The sequence below is a fragment of the Furipterus horrens genome, unplaced genomic scaffold (assembly GCF_987537825.1).
Source record: "Furipterus horrens unplaced genomic scaffold, mFurHor1.1.pri manual_scaffold_2, whole genome shotgun sequence".
Classification (NCBI taxonomy): Eukaryota; Metazoa; Chordata; class Mammalia; order Chiroptera; family Furipteridae; genus Furipterus; species Furipterus horrens.
The window spans coordinates 121,540,879-121,559,491 of NW_028327172.1; the positions used below are offsets into that span (position 1 = coordinate 121,540,879).

Sequence of the window (18,613 nt, forward strand, 5' to 3'; positions counted from 1 at the left end):
GGAGGCCTACACAGCACATGCCAGAGGATCCTTTACAAAACAGAAGTGTTTAAAGCTATCCTATCGCATAATTACCAATGAAAGGCTGGCTACATCATTTAATGTAGTGATAAACTAGGTTGCTGGTTCTCAACTACAGACAATTTTGCCCTCTAGAGGACATCTGGCAATGTCTGGAGATATTTTTTGGTTGTCAAACTAGGGAGGTATTAGTAGCACCCAGTGGAAAGAGGCCAGCGATGCTGAACAGGACAGTTCCCTGTAATAAAATTAATTATCCATCCAAAATGTCAACAGTGCCAAAGCCAAGGAGCCTGCAGTAGATTCTGGTGGCAAGCGTGTCCATCATAATTACTGGGAATCATACGTGTATAATTTTAAAAAGCACATTCTAACTTGTTTTATTTTTATTCATAACAATTAATTTACTTTGAAATATCAGACATCATAAGAGCAAGAGAAGCTTTTGGATTGTTTTGGTTACCAGGGCAAGCAGGAAGTATGTCTGGGGATTATCAAGTTTCATCAGAACGATAATGTTTTTGCTCTCATAAGCAACAGAGAGGGATTAGACAAACCACTGCCTTGTTTTATTGCCTTAACAAACTGGAAAGGCAACTCTCAGTGAAACCAAAAACTCAGGATTAGATGCTTAGGAACAAATTAAAATTTTTATGAACCCCCCACAATTCAATTCATTTCAAATCAATTCAACAAATTTATAGCAAAAGGATAATGTAGACACCAAATGAATGATACATAAACTCTCAAGGAACTTGATGTTAAAAATGTCTATTATCCGTGGTTTTCAGTCTATTATCAACTTCCAGGATACTTTCTACCATCACGTTCCTTTCAAATTACTTAAGGACTCTTGCATATCTAAGGACAAAAGAAAGGAGAATAGTTCCAACAAAAATCTTCTTTTTTTTTAAGTATAATTATTCATTATGTTGTTACAGCAGTCCCAATATTTTCCCCTTTGCTCCCCTCTGCCCAGTACCCCCTTCCCTCCAGCAATTCCACCCCCCTTAGTTCATGTCCATGGGTCGTGCATATAAGTTCTTTGGTTTCATCCTTTCCTATATTATTCTTAACATCCCCCTATTTTGTACCTACCAATTATGCTTCTTAATAATCCCTGTACCATTTCCCCATTTCTCCCCCTTCCCTCTCCCAGCTGATAACCCTCCAAATGATCCTCATACTTATGATTCCGTTCCTATTCCGGTTTGATTAGTTGGATTTTGTTTTTATTTTTTAGATTCAGTTGTTGAGAGTTGTGAGTTTGTTGTCATTTTAATGTTCATAGTTTTGATCTTCTTTTTCTTAAATAAGTCACTTTAATATTTCATATAAAAATGGCTCAGTGATGATGAACTCCTTTAGCTTTACCTTATCTGGGAAGCACTTCATTTGCCCTTCTATTCTAAATAATAGCTTTGTGGATAGAGTAGTCTTGCTTGTAGGTCCTTGCTTTTCATCACCTTGAATACTTCTTGCCAGTTCCTTCTTGCCTGCAAAGTTTCTTTTGAGAAATCAGCTGATAGTATAATAGGCACCCCTTTGTAGGTAACTCTCAGCTTTTCTCTTGCTGCTTTTAAGATTCTCTCTTTATCTTGAACCTTTGCATTTTAATTATGATATGTCTTGGTGTGGGTCTCTTTGGGTCTAGCTTGTTTGGGACTCTCTGTGTTTCCTGGACTTGTATGTCTATTTCCTTCACCAAATTTGGAGAGTTTTCCTTCATTATTTTTTCACATTAGCTTTCAATTTCTTGCTCTTCCTCTTGTCCTTCTGACACCCCTATGATTCGGATGTTGGCACATTTAAAGTTGTCTCAGAGGTTCCTAAGCCTCTCCTCATTTTTTTCAATTCTTATTTCCACATTCTATACTGGTTGACTGCTTTATTCTTTCTTATGTTCCAAATCATTGATTTCAACCCTAGTATCCTTCCCTTCACCATTAGTTTTGTGTGGATTTCCCTTTGTTTCATTTAGCATAGCCTTCACTTCTTTCCTTATGCATCTGCTGTACTTAAACATATCTGTCAAGCCTGTGAGCATCTTTATCACCAGTGTTTTGAATTCTGCATCTGTTAGGTTGGCTACCTCCTCATTGCTTAGTTCTCCCACTGGAACCTTGATCTGTTCCCTCTTTTGGGCCATACTTCTCTGTCTCCTCATCTTGACAGGCTCCTGTGTTTGCCTCTGGTCATAGGTAGAGCTGTAGCACCTGTTACATTGTAAGGGGTGGAACCTTAGGTATTCGTCAGTGCAGGCGACCAGTTTCACCATGTTGTGGCGCTGTATGTGGGTGAGGGGTCTGAAAGGGAACAATGCCACTTTCTTAGCACCTGCCCCTTTTCCAGGCAGGCACTTCTCCCACTTCCATATGGGACTGGTGCTTTTCTAGATGTTGCCCTGGCTGGCATTCCCCGAGTGGGTGGGTCTGAAGACGTTCTAGGACCGTAGGGGCCCATTTTAAACAAGCTGACTCTGCTGAGAGACTGGCAGTTTCTTCCTCCACTCTAACCCCTACTAGTCTGCACAGTCAGAAGCAATATGGCTTTATTTTCCCTGGTGCTGGAACCGTGAGCTGTGCAGTCTGGTCTGGTGCTGGGAGTGCTCCCAGGTGTCCTTCCTGACTTCTTAAAACGTGTGACTGCACTTTCCACTGACCTGCCACTGCCACCGCTGCCGCTGCTGCCACACCACGTCCTCTTCACCCCGGCTCCGCCCCTCCTACCTGTCTGGATGAGTATTTCTTCTTTATATCTTTGTTTGTGGGACTTCCATGCAGCTCAATTTTCTGGAACTTCTGGTTTTCTCTAGTTTTAAGCTAGTTGTATTCCTTCTTAGTTGTGGAGGGAGATGCAGTGTGTCTGTCTAGGCCTCCATCTTTCTTTACATAGCAATTAAGTACTCAGTTCATAACTACTAAATGTTATTTCAGACCTCTAAAGGAATAAACTGATCTGGCTATAACATGAAACCTTTTTTCCCAGTTTCATTATAAAACTTTCAGTCTCGTCGTCGTCGGCAGCCGTCCGTCTCGAGAGACGATGGCGTAGCTTCTTGAGAGTCTATCTGCACCGCCGAGAATGGTTGTGCAGTCCGACTCGGGAGTGACAATCCCTGCCACACTTGTTACAGGTGAAGGCAGATGGCCGTTGTTGCTGCTGTTGACGCTACTTCCGCCTCGATCTTTTCTGGACCGCCTCCTCGTTGCGCACAGCCTCTGCACATGACGTACCTTGCCTGACCGCGAGCCTCCGGCTAGGCGGTCGTCTGCTTGAACTTCCCATGTGTTGAGATTGATGGAGCATTGTGTCATGTCCTTTTTGCAGATGTCTTTGAACCGCAGTTTTGGGCGCCCTGTCATCCTCTGGCCTTCTGCTAGCTCGCCGTAGAGGAGGTCTTTGGGGATACGGCCTGCATCCATTCTTTTGACATGGCCGAGGCACCTGAGGCGTCTCTCGCTAAGAACTGCATGCAAACTGCTCATGTTGGCTCGCTTCAGCACTTCGGTGTTGGGGACCTTATCCTGCCAGGCGACATGCAGGACGCGTCGCAGGCACCTCATGTGGAAGCTGTTGAGTTTCCTTTCGTGCCTTGCGTAGGTGGTCCACGTCTCGCTGCCATAGAGGAGAGTGCTGAGTACGCAGGCTTGGTAGATGCGCAGTCTGGTTTTCTCAGTGAGGCTGGAATTGTTCCACGCTCGCCGGTTCAGTCTGGCCATAACTGTGGCTGCCCTGGCGATTCTCCGGTTGACCTCCAAGTCGACTGACAGAGAGCTCGAGATGGTGGACCCGAGGTAAGTGAAGTCGTTGACAACCTCCAGGGTGTACCCGTCGATGGTGATGCATGGGGGAGTCCCCGTGCCTTGAGCCATAACATTCGTCTTCGTCAGGCTGATGGCTAGTCCGAACTCCTTGCATGCGTGGGAAAGGCAAGTGACTAGCTGCTGGAGTCCTTCTTCGGAGTGTGATGTCAAAGCTGCGTCGTCGGCGAAGAGCATCTCACGATGAGCACCTCTTTGACTTTGGTCTTGGCTCGTAGACGGGCCAGGTTGTAGAGCTTGCCATCGGATCTGGTGTGAATGGAGACACCCTCGCTGCAGTCCTTAAAGGCGTATTGGAGGAGCATGGAGAAGAAGATTCCGAACAGCGTAGGCGCGAGGACGCAGCCCTGCTTTACTCTGCTGCTGACTCGGAAGGCCTCAGAGGTTGCGCCGTTGTAGGACACCGTGCTGTGCATGTTGTCGTGAAAGGACATGACCACAGCAAGCAGATGTGGTGGACAGCCAATCTTCTGTAGCAAGCTGAAGAGACCGCTTCGACTGACCAGATCAAACGCCTTCGTAAGGTCGATAAAGGCGAGGTAGAGTGGTTTATGCTGCTCGTGACACTTCTCCTGCAGCTGGCGTAGGGAGAAGATCATGTCCACTGTTGAACGGCCAGCTCTGAAGCCACACTGGGACTCTGGGTAGACGCGGGAAGCAAGGGTCTGCAGGCGGGCAAGAGCGACCCGGGCGAATACTTTGCCGACGACGCTGAGGAGAGAGATGCCCCGGGAGTTGTTGCAGTCGCTGCGGTCTCCTTTGTTCTTGTACATGGTGATAATGTTGGCATCTCTCATATCCTGGTGGATGTAACCCTCCTTCCAGCAGCGACAGAGTAGATGGTGGAGCGGCTGTAGCAGGACTGGTTTCCTGCTCTTTAGGATTTCTGGAGGGATTCCGTCGCTTCCTGGTGCTTTCCCGCAAGCGAGGCGGTCGATGGCTTTGCTGAGCTCTGCCGCAGTAGGTGGGGTGTCTAGCTCCTCCATGACTGGTAGGTCTGGGATGGCGTTAAGAGCAGTGTCTGTTACGGTGTTCCTCGTTGTGTACAGCTCGAGGCAGTGCTCGGTCCACCGCCGCATTTGCTGTTCCTGGTCAGTGATGACCTCACCTGTCTTGGACTTAAGGGGGGCGATCTTGGAGGGGATTGGGCCTGTTGCCTTCTTGATACCCTCATACGTTCCTCGTGCGTTGCCTATATCGGCGGCTTCCTGGATGCTTCTGCACAGGTTTAGCCAATAGGTGTTGGCACAGTGGCGGGCGGTCTTCTGGACTTTGCTCCTGGCAGCCCGTAGAGCTTGAAGTGTACTGGGAGTGGGCATGGCCTTGTAAGCCAGTAGGGCCTTCCTCTTAGCCTCGATCACGGGTTCCATTTCTTCCCAGTGAGCCTCGTACCAGTCAACGTTCTTCCGCTCTTTCTTCCCGTAAGCAATAATGGCGGAGTTGTATATGGCGTCGCGGAGACGTGGCCAATTGGATTCGATAAAGTCATCTGCCGCCACTCCCTCGCCGAGTGCATCTTCCATCTTGTTGATGAATTGCTGGGTCTTAACTGGGTTGCTGGCACAACTGGTGTTGATGCGTGGGCGACCCTTCATCTTGGAGTGGTGCAACCTCTTCGGCATTATGCGCACCTTGCTTACCACGAGGGCATGGTCCGTGTCGCAGTCTGCACTGTGGTAGCTGCGGGTGAGGAGGGTGCTGCCAATATCCGTTCTTCTGGTGATGACGAGGTCAAGCTGGTGCCAATGGCGGGAGCGGGGGTGCCTCCATGACACCTGGTGGATCTCTTTGCACTTGAAGAATGTGTTTGTCACGCACAGGCCGTGGTGACACGAAAGCTCAAGCAGTCGCTGACCATTCTCATTGATCTTTCCTCTCCCAGTTTCCAAGGCAGGTGGGCCAGGCCATGTGGTCGGCTCCTACTCTTGCGTTGAAGTCTCCAAGGAGATAGAGAGCGTTACTTCTGGGGATCTTGGATAACGCTTCGTCCAGTGCATGGTAGAACTGTTCTTTCTCTTCAGTGGTGGCGCAGAGGGTTGGGGCATACGCGCTAAGAATGCTGACTGGGCCGAAAGTTGTTGACAAACTGTAGCTTCTGATTACTTTCAGTCTAACCTTCCAAGAAAACTAATGTACACACCAGATTCTATTACTAAATCTTTGGAAACCATATAGCTCATCATGTTTGAAAAATGAGCTGAGATTCTGAAAGAAGAACACAGATAGGCCACAAAGGTTTTAGGAAGACTCAGAAAAGAGTCACTATTGATTTTTTCTAGCTAGTATGAAAAGATTTCAAAAGATATATTTTTAGTTTTGTTAGCGTTTATAAGTAACTTATTTTTAAGTATATTTTATTGACTATGCTATTACAGTTGTCCCAACGTTTCCCCATTTGTACCCCTATACCCAGTATCCCCCTTCCCTCTAGCAACCCCCCGCTTCTTAGTTCATATCCATGGGTCGTGCATGTAAGTTCTTTGGCTTCACCCTATTCTAGATTATTTGTAACTTCCCCCTGTTTATTTTGTACCAACCAATTATGCTTCTTAGTCCCTACACCATTTCCCCACTTCTCCCCTTTCCCCCTCCCAGCTGATAAGCCCTCCAAATGATCCCCATACCTATGATTCTGTTCCTACTCTGGTTGTTTCCTTAGTTTGTTTTTGTTTTTATTTTTTAGATTCAGATGTTGATAATTGTCAGTTAGTAGTCACTTTAATGTTCATAGTTTTGATCCTCTTTTCTTAAATAACTGCCTTTAACATTTCATATAATAGTGGCTTGGTGATGATGAACTCCTTTAGCTTTACCTCGTCTGGGAAGCACTTTATCTGCCCTTTCATTCTAAATGATAGCTTTGCTGGATAGAGTAATCCTGGCTGTAGGTCCTTGCTTTTCATCACCTTGAATACTTCTTGCCAGTTCCTTCTTGCCTGCAAAGTTTCTTTTGAGAAATCAGCTGATAGTATAATAGGCACCCCTTTGTAGGTAACTCTCTGCTGTTCTCTTGCTGCTTTTAAGATTCTCTCTTTATCTTGAACCTTTGCATTTTAATTATGATATGTCTTGGTGTGGGTCTCTTTGGGTCTAGCTTGTTTGGGACTCTCTGTGCTTCCTGGACTTTTATGTCTATTTCCTGCACCAAATTAGGGAAGTTTTCTTTCATTATTTTTTCAAATAAGTTTTTCAATTTCTTGCTCTTCCTTTTCTCCTTCTGGCTCTCCTGTGATTTGGATGTTGGTTGGTACGTTTAAAGTTGTCCCAGAGTTTCCTAAGCCTCTCCTTTTTTTTTTTTTTTTTGTTGTTGTTGTTGTTTTGTTTTTTTTGGTTTCTTTTTTCTTTTTCTTTTTTCTTTTCTTTTTTTTTTTTTTTTTTTTGCATTCTTGTTCCTTATTTTTGTTTTGGTTGAAAGTTTATTTCTTCATTTTTTCCAAATTGTTGATTTGAATCTCAGCTTCCTTCCCTTCCCTGTTGGTTCCCTGTATATTTTTCTTTATTTCACTCTGTGCAACCTTCATTTCTTCCTTTATGCTTCTGCTATACTTTATGAGTTCTCTGAGCACCCTTACCATCAGTGTTTTGAACTCTGCTTCCGATAAGTTGGCTATTTCCATTTCATTTAGTTCTTTTTCTGGGGTTCTGTTCTTTTAGTTGGGGTATATTTCTTTGCCACCTCAATTTGGCAGCCTCTCTGTGTTTGTTTCTGTATTTTAGGTAGAGCCACTTTTACTGTCTTAGTAGTGTGGCCTACATAGCAAAGGCACCTATGAATTGTGTGGGGTGGAGCCTTAGGTAATTGCCAGGATGAGGCTACCCATTTCACTACTTTGTGGCTCTGTTTGTGGTGGGGAGCTCAAAGAGGGGATAATACTGCTGCCTGGCTTCTGGCGATTTGCCCAGCTCTCACCCAGGTTGCAGTCACTTCACCCATTTCCCATATGTGATTGGTGCCCTTCCAGTTGCTGCCCTGGGGTTTGCATACCTTCTGAGATTATGTAGGCCCTTTAAGTGGCAAAAATCCAGCAGTTTCTTCCACCACCCCAACTCCCACTGTTTTTATAGTCAGAGGTAATGGGGGTTTATCTACCTGGTGCTGGAACTCTGGGCTGTGCTATCTGGCCTGGGGCTGGGATTGCTTGCTCCCAGGTTATCCCTCCCAATTTTTATCCACCACATGTAAATATGGAACTATCTGTTCCACCGCCACTGCTACCACCTGTCTGAGCCATATCGCCCCTCCTACTTGTCTGGGTAAATGTGGCTTCTTTAAATCCTTGATTGTCTGACTTCCATATTGCTCAGTTTTGTGATGGTTCTAGTTATTTGTTTGTGAGACCTGGTTGTAATTCTTTCTATGGTTGTTCATGGAGGCGAAGTGTGTCTACCTATGCTTTCATCTTAACCAGAAGTTCCCTCAAAAGATAGGATTTTTAAGTCACAAATATGTGGGGTTGAATTCTTCATCCACCATTCCCAAAGGTGACCTTAGACAAATTGATATACTCAATATTTTAGGACTTGGCTTCTCAATAGTAAAATGGAAATAATGGCATTTCATAGCAGTTTTTCCTTCAAGGATAGAGCAACAGAAATAACACATACATGAACTAGAACATAAGAGGTCCTCCACAAATATTAGCATTTTTCCTCTCTGGGCTCTACATGTACTTAGCTCACACTTGTCAACTACTAAGTGGCCTACAATAAAAGTTCTATGCTGATTAGAACTTGAAGGATGGGGTAAAACTTCAACTGGGTCCATTAATATAAGAAAACCATGGAAAGCAAAACTGTTAAGGCCTGTTAGCCTGTGCATAAGATTTCTATTGTAGTGTAACAAATCATGTATTGAAAACCTAAAGGCTTAAAATAGTGCACATTTATTATCTCACAGCTTCCATCAGTCAGGATTTCAGGCACAACATAGCTAGATTCTCTGCTTGGAGCCCTATAAGGCCAAAATCAAGGGGCTGGCCAGGCTAGGCTTTGATCTGAAGGTTCAAAGGAAGATTCAACTTAAATTCAGTTCTTTGCAGGTGCTGGACTGAGGTCCCCATTAACTCACTAGATGTCAAGAAGGGACTACTCTCTGCCACCACTATCCAATTGTACCCCCTCTTCCATCTTCAAACAGCAATGGTGTGTCACTGTTCCTCACACTTGGAACCTCCGACCCCCCCACCCCCCCCCCACACACACACACTGACTGTTAGGGCTCATGCATGGGACATGCAGAATAACCTTCCTACTTTCAAGTAAATTGTGATATATCAAGGGAGCAATATATTCACAGATTCCACGGATCAGGGCAGCCATCTTGGAAGGGCCATTTCAGAACTTTGCCTACCATATGCAGTTGTCCCTAAAGAAATTAAAATGTAAATGCTATATTCAGGGAAACTTTTAACTACACCAACTCTATAATGGAAAATAAACTGGAAAAATGCCCAACAAAATAAAAATGTTTATGTATTTATCCAAGGAGGAAGAAAACACAGATAAAAAACAATATGACAATTGAGATAGCAGGATTGTGAGGGAAGGTTGATGTTTGATTTTGTTTTCATTAATATAAATGAAATTTTCTTTAAAAGTAAATATTGTTGAAGAAAAATCCTAAAAATAGAAGGAATTGGAATCAAATATAAAAACAAAACCAGATAAAAATAAGAAATCAGAAAAAAATTACTGATTATTGGGTTTAAATATTTGCCAGACCTGAAAAATATTAAGTTCTAAAATAAACAGTCAATATTTTACTTACTAAAAATTATAGTACCTATAAATTCATTTTTCCTTTTAAATTATTTATTATTTCACTATTCTAGGGTGTCTTCCCTTCTCTTGGCAGCTCTTGGTCCATAGGATTTTCTCCTATACCTTACATTGTATGATCAAAATTAAACCAGAAGTACAGTCATTTGATCATTTGACCATTTATAATCAACACTACACTTCTACAAAAAATAACAATGAGTCAATGTTTTTCAGTAATAATATGCCAAACACCTACTCTTTACCAAGCTGTCTATGTAAAATATAAAAGTATACTTTCAAGATTAATTATATATATCTTATTAAGAATCACTTACATTTGAAACCTTTAATTGTATTCTGTGTATTTAACGACTTTGACAGGTTTATTTAAAAATCTTTATAACAATTTTTCTTAGAGTGATTCCTTTGTCAATAAGAAAGTGTTACTCAGCCAAATCAATTTGTTGGGTACATACATTTTCATATGCATTCTTCCAGTTACCAATTTCATTAATTACATACTCACTGACAAATTTTTACATAAAATTTAAAAATTTTAAATGAAAATAAGATATTTCTATTTAATCTTTTCACTCACACTTAATATCTGCACAAGAATTTAAATTAACATAACAATTTGCACTTAATATGAACTGAATGGCCCCAGGGATTATGTCCTCAGAATAAGAGTTTTCAAAATATAAACCTTTCCATCCATGTAATGTTATTTAATCTAATGACTTTTACTTATCATGAAATAGAACAGGTGAAAGTGACTCAAGTATGTAACATAGGGTCTAAAATACAGGAGGTACTAATTAAAATATTTATATGCTTCCTTCCCTCTATTAACTTTAGACACACTTTACTACCCCTCTGGGGAGAAAATGTCTGAAAGATAAGTTCCTAAACTACAGCTTACATTTGAAAGAACGCTAACAATGTGATATATTTCTGCTGGAGAGATACAGGAAATACGGAGTCTCACAAACACAAAGACTCTAACCCCTGCTCATCCTTATCTGTGTGTAAAGCCAGAAATATAAGCTGGATGGGAATCCCCCTGCATGAAAGCAGTAAGAGAGAGAGAGAAGGTAAATAAAAGGGGAGGGGGGAGAGGATGGGGAGAAGAGTAGAAGGATGGAAAAAAAGAACTAGAAGAACAGGAGAAGCAAAAGAAGGAAGAGAAAATCTAAGAAGATGATGAAGAACAGAATGAAAAGGAGAATGAAGAAAGAGAAAGAAAAAAGAGTAACAAAATAATTACGGTAAATAAAGTGACAAAGAATCAGCGTAAACTATCTCCTGAACTATTTAGAAGCCTAAAATTGCTTTAATCTTAACTATAAGAATATGACTCAAGTAATAATTCAGTGTGGTATTTCTTAAATTGAGCACATGCTATGTACCACGCACTGAGCTACAAACCGCAATGGTGAGTTCCACCCCCACGGAGCGAACTCACATCGCACGGAGAGGACAATGGAACAAACAACAGAGCACAGTTAGTACCAAGAAAGCACATAACAAAGAGCAAGTATTTTATTTGAGGGGAGGCATAAAGGAGGACTTCTAAGAGGAAGTGATATATTTTAGCTGAGGTCTGAAGGATGAGCAGGAGGAGATGAAGAGAAAGAAAAAAAGGGGAAGTAACATAAAATGGAGGAGGCAGATTTCATTCTACACAGAGGGACTGGCTTGTGCAAAGGCCTGGACACCAAGGAGAGCAGATGCATTATAGGAACTGAAAGATCAGCGCAGCTGGAGGCAGGTGTGCAACACGAAGTGCTAAGAGAGGAAGCCAGAAAAAGACACAGGGACCAGGCACACACAAAAAAAGAGCAAAGCAGAAAAGAGTGTGGAATAAATGATGGTAGGGAAAATAAGCCTCAGCAAGGACTGGTCAGTAGCAGGAATAATTCAAGTGAGATAAACAGGGAGCTAGACAAAGCAAGCTACACGGAGAAAAAAATATAGAGATTTAAAGGCTGTTAAGAATATAGAATCAGTATTTCAAGATTAACAGGATGAAGAAAAGCATAGAATGATCAAGAAGGACCCCTCAGTTTCTGGGACTAAAAATACTGAGAGGAGTTACTAGGAGAGGAGAAAAGTATGAACTCGGTTTTGGGCATGAGTTTGAGATGCATGGAGACATCCAAGCACTGAAGTAGGTCTGAGCTGGAGGCTGGGGATATTAATTCAATAGCAAAACTAGGAGCGCTTGGGATTGGATTACCAAGGGACCTCCTAAATGAGGGGAAGGAGCTGGACAAGGACAATCCTCAAGTGAACCAATCCTTAAGGAATAGGTGGAAGAAAAGGATCTTGCAATAGAAACCAAGAAGGAACCAGAATTAGAGAATAGCCAAGATATTATAACACAAAGTCAAGTGAAGAGACTGTCTCAGAAAAAAAGACAAGGCTAACAGTAAAAAATGATAATGTAAATTTAAGTTAAACATGTGAATGAAAAAGGGGCCACATATTAAACCTGACTAGTTCAGCATGGTGGGCCTTACAGACTCACAGGCAACTAAAAGTAACCACACCGAATAGTCTGAAATTAAAACTTCCTAACTAAAATAGTCATGGGGAGCAGTCTCATCCTAGGCTGGTCTCTTCCTTGACAAAGGTCAGTCTTTACCTTAACTCAGACTGTTAGTTGTCTTTTTGCATTACAGTAATACACCTTTGGAATGTCAAGGTAATTTACTTTTCCCAGACCCCTCACTGCACCAGAGCAGAAACCACAAAACCCCTCATTGTTATGGCCATCGTGTGTTAAGTATATTATACACACCAGTGTAAAAGAGATGTGTCTCTCTGTTTTACATTTTATCCAATCTCAGAGATACCCCCGCTTTGCTTTCTCCCGCCTCCCTACTCTACCACCAAAAGATTCCATGTACCCCTCCTTACGTCTCCTCCTTTGATCCTAATGTACAAAATAAAGTGAAAAACTGCCATTCTCTGGAGCATTTTCTCACTCTGTTGAGATGTTGCTTCCTGGTAATTGTCATCAGTTTGACTCAAACACATAAAAATTCTTACAGGTTTGGACATTTGTTACATCGACAGACAAAACCTATGAAACGGGCCTGTTGGATTTGGCTAAAAAAGATGTTACCAAGGACCTTCATGAGAGCAGTTTTATTAAAATAATGGCAGGATGAAAACAATTTTGAAATAGGGTGAATATTAAGTGGAAAACTGTTTACAAGCCTTCACGGGAAGGGGAAGAAGAGGAGACATATGGAAGAAAGATAATAAAGAAAGAGACATTATAAATACAGGACAGAATAAAGACAGGAAAATTCTGTGACTCAGAGGCAGAAAGAGACAGGTCTACAGCATAGGTACAAAAAAAAGACAACCCTCACAGTCACAGAAGGAAGGGGAGAAACAATGTTCGAAAGCACAGGTAGTTTGTCAGTGTGAGGGGAAAAGGTGAGGGAGTGCTCATCTGCTGGTTTCTCTGGGCTCAACAAAATTAAAGATAAGACATTCTGCTGGGGGTGAGAACAAAGTGCAAGGAGTTGAATATCTATAGAAAACAGCATATATTAGCAATAAATGCAGCAGAAAAAAAATTGACCGAAGACTCAAAAGAATTCTATGGGTTGCAGCAACTTATGAAACTGGGGGTTCTGCTTTCCCTAGTAGGACTTGGCAGCCTGGAAGCAAGGACAAAAAAAATCCCATTGGCTTTCATCAGTTCTGCATTTCCTGCCTGGATAATGGGCAAGAAACTGAAGAGAGAACTCAGCAAACTTTTTTCTGTAAAACCTCAGGCAGTAAATACCTTATAGACTTACGGTCTCTGCCACCACTCCTCAGACAATACGTAAATGAATGGGTGTAGCTGGGTTATTTATAAAAACAGGTGGTGAGCCAGATCTGACCTGCCATTGGGCTAAGTTTACCAACCCCTAGTTTAAGAGAAGGAAGTAAAGACACAAAAAGCTACTGATACCAGAGAGATCTACAGGCTAGAACTTTGAAGAGTTGAAGAACTGGTGCTTTCTAAAGAGAACTGAAATTTTATGGCGTGAATAACTAGAACACGTCAGAATAACACAGTTTATAAAACAAACCTTTGAGCCTATTTCACAAACATCAATAGGATCATCATCTCCACAGCAGTCTGTGCTCTTATCTTTTCGATGGGGATCTTCCCAAGTCTAAAAGGGGGGAGGGGAGCAGAAATATAGGTTAATACTCACTATAATGTATTTTAACTTTTGCATATGATCATGAAGTCTTATAGATAGCCATAATCCAAGAAAAATTCTCAGATATTGTATAGACTCAAGACAAACACACCAGTACACCCGTAAGCATAATAATAGTTAAAGGATATTTATACTATTTCCTCCTCTCTGTCTCTTATTTGTTTGTATAATCACATCTGAAAGTGGGTGGTATTTCCAAATATACTCTTCCAAGTTTAGTCAATGTTTAAATTCATGTTCATGTTTAGCGTTTCAATTTGGATGGTCCTGCTATCTACGCTCTGTTTCCAATGATTGCCTCAAATACTGCTTCCTTCATTCGCCACTTCCTTTGACCAGGTAACAACCCTGGGTCTGGCTTCCCGGGTTTGAAAATAAACTCCCTGTTCTTTAAGTGACCTCTACCAAAAGAAACCTAGTTTTCCCTTTAAACTAAAGAACAAGATAGTGACTTCCAAAGAAAATAAAAAGCTATTTTTGTCTCATTTCATTCCATTAAAAAAGTCTCTACGTTTTCCATCAAATCTTAAGATTTTGACAAAAACATGAAGAGATCAACTCTTTAGCTTACTGAAAGGTTATACCCTGTTGGCTACAAAATATACATATACACAGGTACTTTTATAAGTGAATAGGTAGTATGACAGAAATTTGTTATCCAGTTTAAACATCCCCCATATACTACCCTTCTCAAAAAGCTTCATAATTACCTGAATCTAAATGGAACTGTAGAAATTCACTAAAATTATTTTCCTCAGGATTATGTTATAAGATATGCAGAGACTGTGTCACCTCAAGATTGTTATATCTAGAATTTCGGATGAGCTAAGCTTGGTTCCTCTAATTTTATATAAATAATGAAATGTAAACTCTCATTTAAAGCTTAACTCTAGATAAAGTCCAACACAGGGTGGGACAAAAGCAGGTTTACAGTTGTGAGTACACAAAACACAGTTTAGTCTTGCATTAGTATTGATTAATTATTTTATTATCTCCATATGAACAACTGTAAACACTTTTGCCCCCCCCATATTTTTCTTCTAGCCCTAATTATAGCATATGCAACAAAAAACTAACCCACTCATACAAAAAGAAAAAACAACAACAAAAATCACTAAACCAAATCTAACACTTCACCACTCCAAATACTAATATTACTAATAAAATATAAGAATAAAACTAATTGTTAACCTTACCCACAGGTTATAGGTGAGAGACACTTTCTAAGTGACACACACACACTCTCACACCCATATATACACACATACAAATGTATACCCCATGGGTAATGTATCATTATTAAGCCCATTTTACAAATACGTAAACTAAAGCACAGTTTAAACGTGCCCAAGCTCACAGTTTCTGAATGGTGGCAAAGGGTTTAGAACTCATGCTATTATATTAACCATTATGTCATGATGCCCAAATTTTGGTAACAATTGAATGACAATACTTTCAAATATAACCTTACTCTATATTTCATGGTCTCTTCTGTTAAATATCTGTTCTTCCTCTCAGAACCTCCTAAGTATATTTACTGTGGAGTTGTCTTCTTCCCTACTGTTGCCCTTACTGGTTCTTGTTCTCTCTGACCTATTGCCAGGCATCCATTCATGCAGTAAATAGTCACTGAGTGCCTACTCGGGGCCAGGAGTTAGGAACAGAGATAAAAAGGACACAGGTAATACCCTGAAGAATGTCATGTTAATAAATGGTATAGCATTTGTTACAAATGCTATAAAATTAATCTTAATGTGCTGGAGAAACCAAGGTAGGATTGAGGATAATTGGAATAAAAAAACCTAGAAGCAGAATCCAAAAATATCAGAGAAGTCCCTCTTTCCTAAAACAGGCAGGAGTATACATTATTACAGCTTCTTTTGTAAATAATTTGGGAATACCTAATAAAGCAAAATAGATATATAACTCACAATTTAGCAATTTGGCTAACAGGTATACACTGAGGAGTACATACCTATATATAGTATGATATAGAAAAATTTTAGAATGGGCATAAGCATAAAAAAAATAAAAGCAATCTATCAACAGGAATATAAATATTGTTAAAATCATACAAAGAATGGCAATAAAGCTATAAAAATAAATAAATCAGTTCATAGGATATTGATCAAGCCTAAAACAAATCTCACTCATTCTCACACAGGTGTCTGAGAATATTACCTTATGATCTATAAATATCAACCAGTACATAAACATCAACCAATCACCATGCTTTGGTCCTTAGGTCTCCTTAAAACATCAGTGACCTCTACAGAGCTGTACCCATTGGTGCTTCTTGAAAACGACTTCCTGACTGATCAGGATTCCTGTCACCAAGTCAAAGGAAGTAAGATCTCTTCAGTCACTATCTGTACTTTATCAGCTTCAATTTGGAGCAAAAGATTCTACCAGTGGTGTCACTATTAGCAGCTAATATCAATAGCAAGTGTCATCATCAAGATAATAAAATTGAGAACTCACTATGGGGCTGAACACTTGGCTTCGATCATCTCATTCAAGATTCACAATAACCTGGGCGGGTGGCTGGTATGATGACACAGGTGAACAAAAAATCTAGAGAGCTTCAGTCACTGGTCCCCAGCAGGGTATACAGAAAGCTACTATACTAAGTGGTACTAAATGATAGTTAGGGTCAAAAAACCAAATTTGCAATAAAATTCTAAATAACAAATGCAACAATATTACATTAGGACTGAATTTAGTGATTCTAGTCCTTTAACATTATCCAGACATTTCTTCTAAATAGTCACTCAGAAAGACTGAGGGAAGAAAAAAATGATTTTTGCCCCAGCCAAACTCAAACTCTGAGGAAGGCATTATTGCTAGTGTGGGAGAAGTTATTAACATTAAATAATCTAGACAGCTGAAGATCTGAAATAATGATGGCACAGTGATGAATCTCACAAGCTAAATGGAGAGACTGCTCCTTAAACAGTATTCTGCTTCTTAAATGTGCTTGCAAAGATGGTTGGCTTGGTAACTGCTCTGAACAAATTCATGCTGATACAACACAAATCCGAAGAGAACAGCAAAACCCAAACACATCTATGAAACAAATGTTAACTCTCACAATGCATTCATTAATTTATTCATTCCACAAATATTTAATGACTACCTACTCTGTGCCAGGCACTAAGCTGGGCAGTTGGAAGACATCAATGAACAAACCAGACAGAATCCCTGCCCTCATGAAGTCTGCATTCTGGCTGGAAGGATGAACAATAAATATAAATAACTAAATTACATAGCATGTTAGAAGCTGGTAGGTGTTATGAAAAGGAAAAAATGGAAGGCGGAATGGGAGTACAGCAGGCAGGGTTAAAATTGTAAGGCAGGTTCAGGGCAGACATAGTGAAGAAGATGACTCCTGAGCGAACGTACGGAGGAGCGCACATTCAGACCCGGGAAAGTGTTCCATGCCGGAGGACACCGCGAATGTGGAGGCCCGAGGCCAGGGCGTGCCTGGAGAATCAGGGGAACCATGAGATGGCCACTGTTGGCAGTGAGGGCGCAGAAGGAGGAGCAGAAGGGGAAGTTGGAGATGCGATGGAAGACATAAATGGGACCAGCAGCTTGCTTCCATTTTAACAGGCTCAGTCTATCTTAATACGGACAATGAAGTGAATTATTCTTGCACATCAACAACTGAACTAATTTCAACTTTTTATAAACATGAATCAATTTAGTTTAGTTTTGTCTTGTTTGGTAAATAACTTCTAAGCAATCTGTAATGTGTTCATTTGCTGAAAACTAACACACGCATTCACATGCACACTACAAGATCAGTTTGGGTTTTAAAAAATAGTAAAGATATTTGGTTAAAAATGGCAGAGTTTTTGTTTTGTTTGGTTATTTCTTTCTTCTATTATATTCCACATGAGTGAAATCATACATTATCCTTTTCTGTCTTGAGATATTTAATTTAGCATACTTTCAAGATTTTGTCATTAATGGCAATATTTCATCTTTTTATGACTAAATAGTATTCAATTGTGTATATGCATACCACTTTTTTAATCCATTCATACACCAATGAACACTTAGGTGGCTTCCATATCTTGACTACTGTAAATAATGTTACAATGAATATAGGGATGCATGTATCTTTTTGAATTAGTATTTTCATGTTCTTGGCATACCACCCAGAAGAGGAATGACTGGATCATAGAGTTGTTTTAGTCTTAGTTTTCTGAGGAATCTTCATAGTGTTTTCCACAGAGGCTACTCCAATTTACATTCCCACTGACAGTATACAAGGGTTCCCTTTCTTGCCATTTTGATAATAGCCTATCTAACAGGAATGAGGTAATATCTTCTTGTGCTTACCAGACAAGAATGGGGTAAAGGGAGGGTGAAATGGGTAAAAATAGGGTCAAATGTATGTTGATGGATGGAAACTAGCCTTTGGCAGTGAGCACACTACAGTGCAGATAGATATTGAATTACAATGTTGTACACCTAAAACTTTTATAATGGTACTAACCGATACTACCTCAATAAAAAAATAAAATAAATCACCAGTATTAAAAAAGAAAAAAAAAGGGTAGTGAGAATACAGGTCTATTTCATCTTCCTCACTTCCATTCTTGCCACACTGGCCTCCTTTCCATCTCTCAAACCAGCTCAGCCTACTTTTGCCCTAGGACCTTTCACTTGCTATTTCTTGCAGAATGCCTCTAGATGTCCATAGCAGTTGTTCCCTCACTTCCTTTAGGTCTTCACTCAAATAACACCTCGCTGAGGCCTTCTCCC

The 18,613-nt window shown here is 40.7% G+C and overlaps 1 protein-coding gene across 4 annotated transcripts in view; it reads right to left on the reverse strand.

Annotated features, from left to right (window-relative positions):
- The window catches only part of PPA2 (inorganic pyrophosphatase 2), a 94,699-nt gene that overhangs the window by 43,344 nt on the left and 32,742 nt on the right, over positions 1–18,613 (reverse strand). For all 4 annotated transcript variants that reach the window (XM_090267978.1, XM_090267979.1, XM_090267974.1 and 1 more), the window contains one exon: positions 13,703–13,789. In XM_090267978.1, coding sequence (XP_090124104.1) covers positions 13,703–13,789 — 87 coding nt within the window. The remainder of the gene's footprint in view (positions 1–13,702; positions 13,790–18,613) is intronic.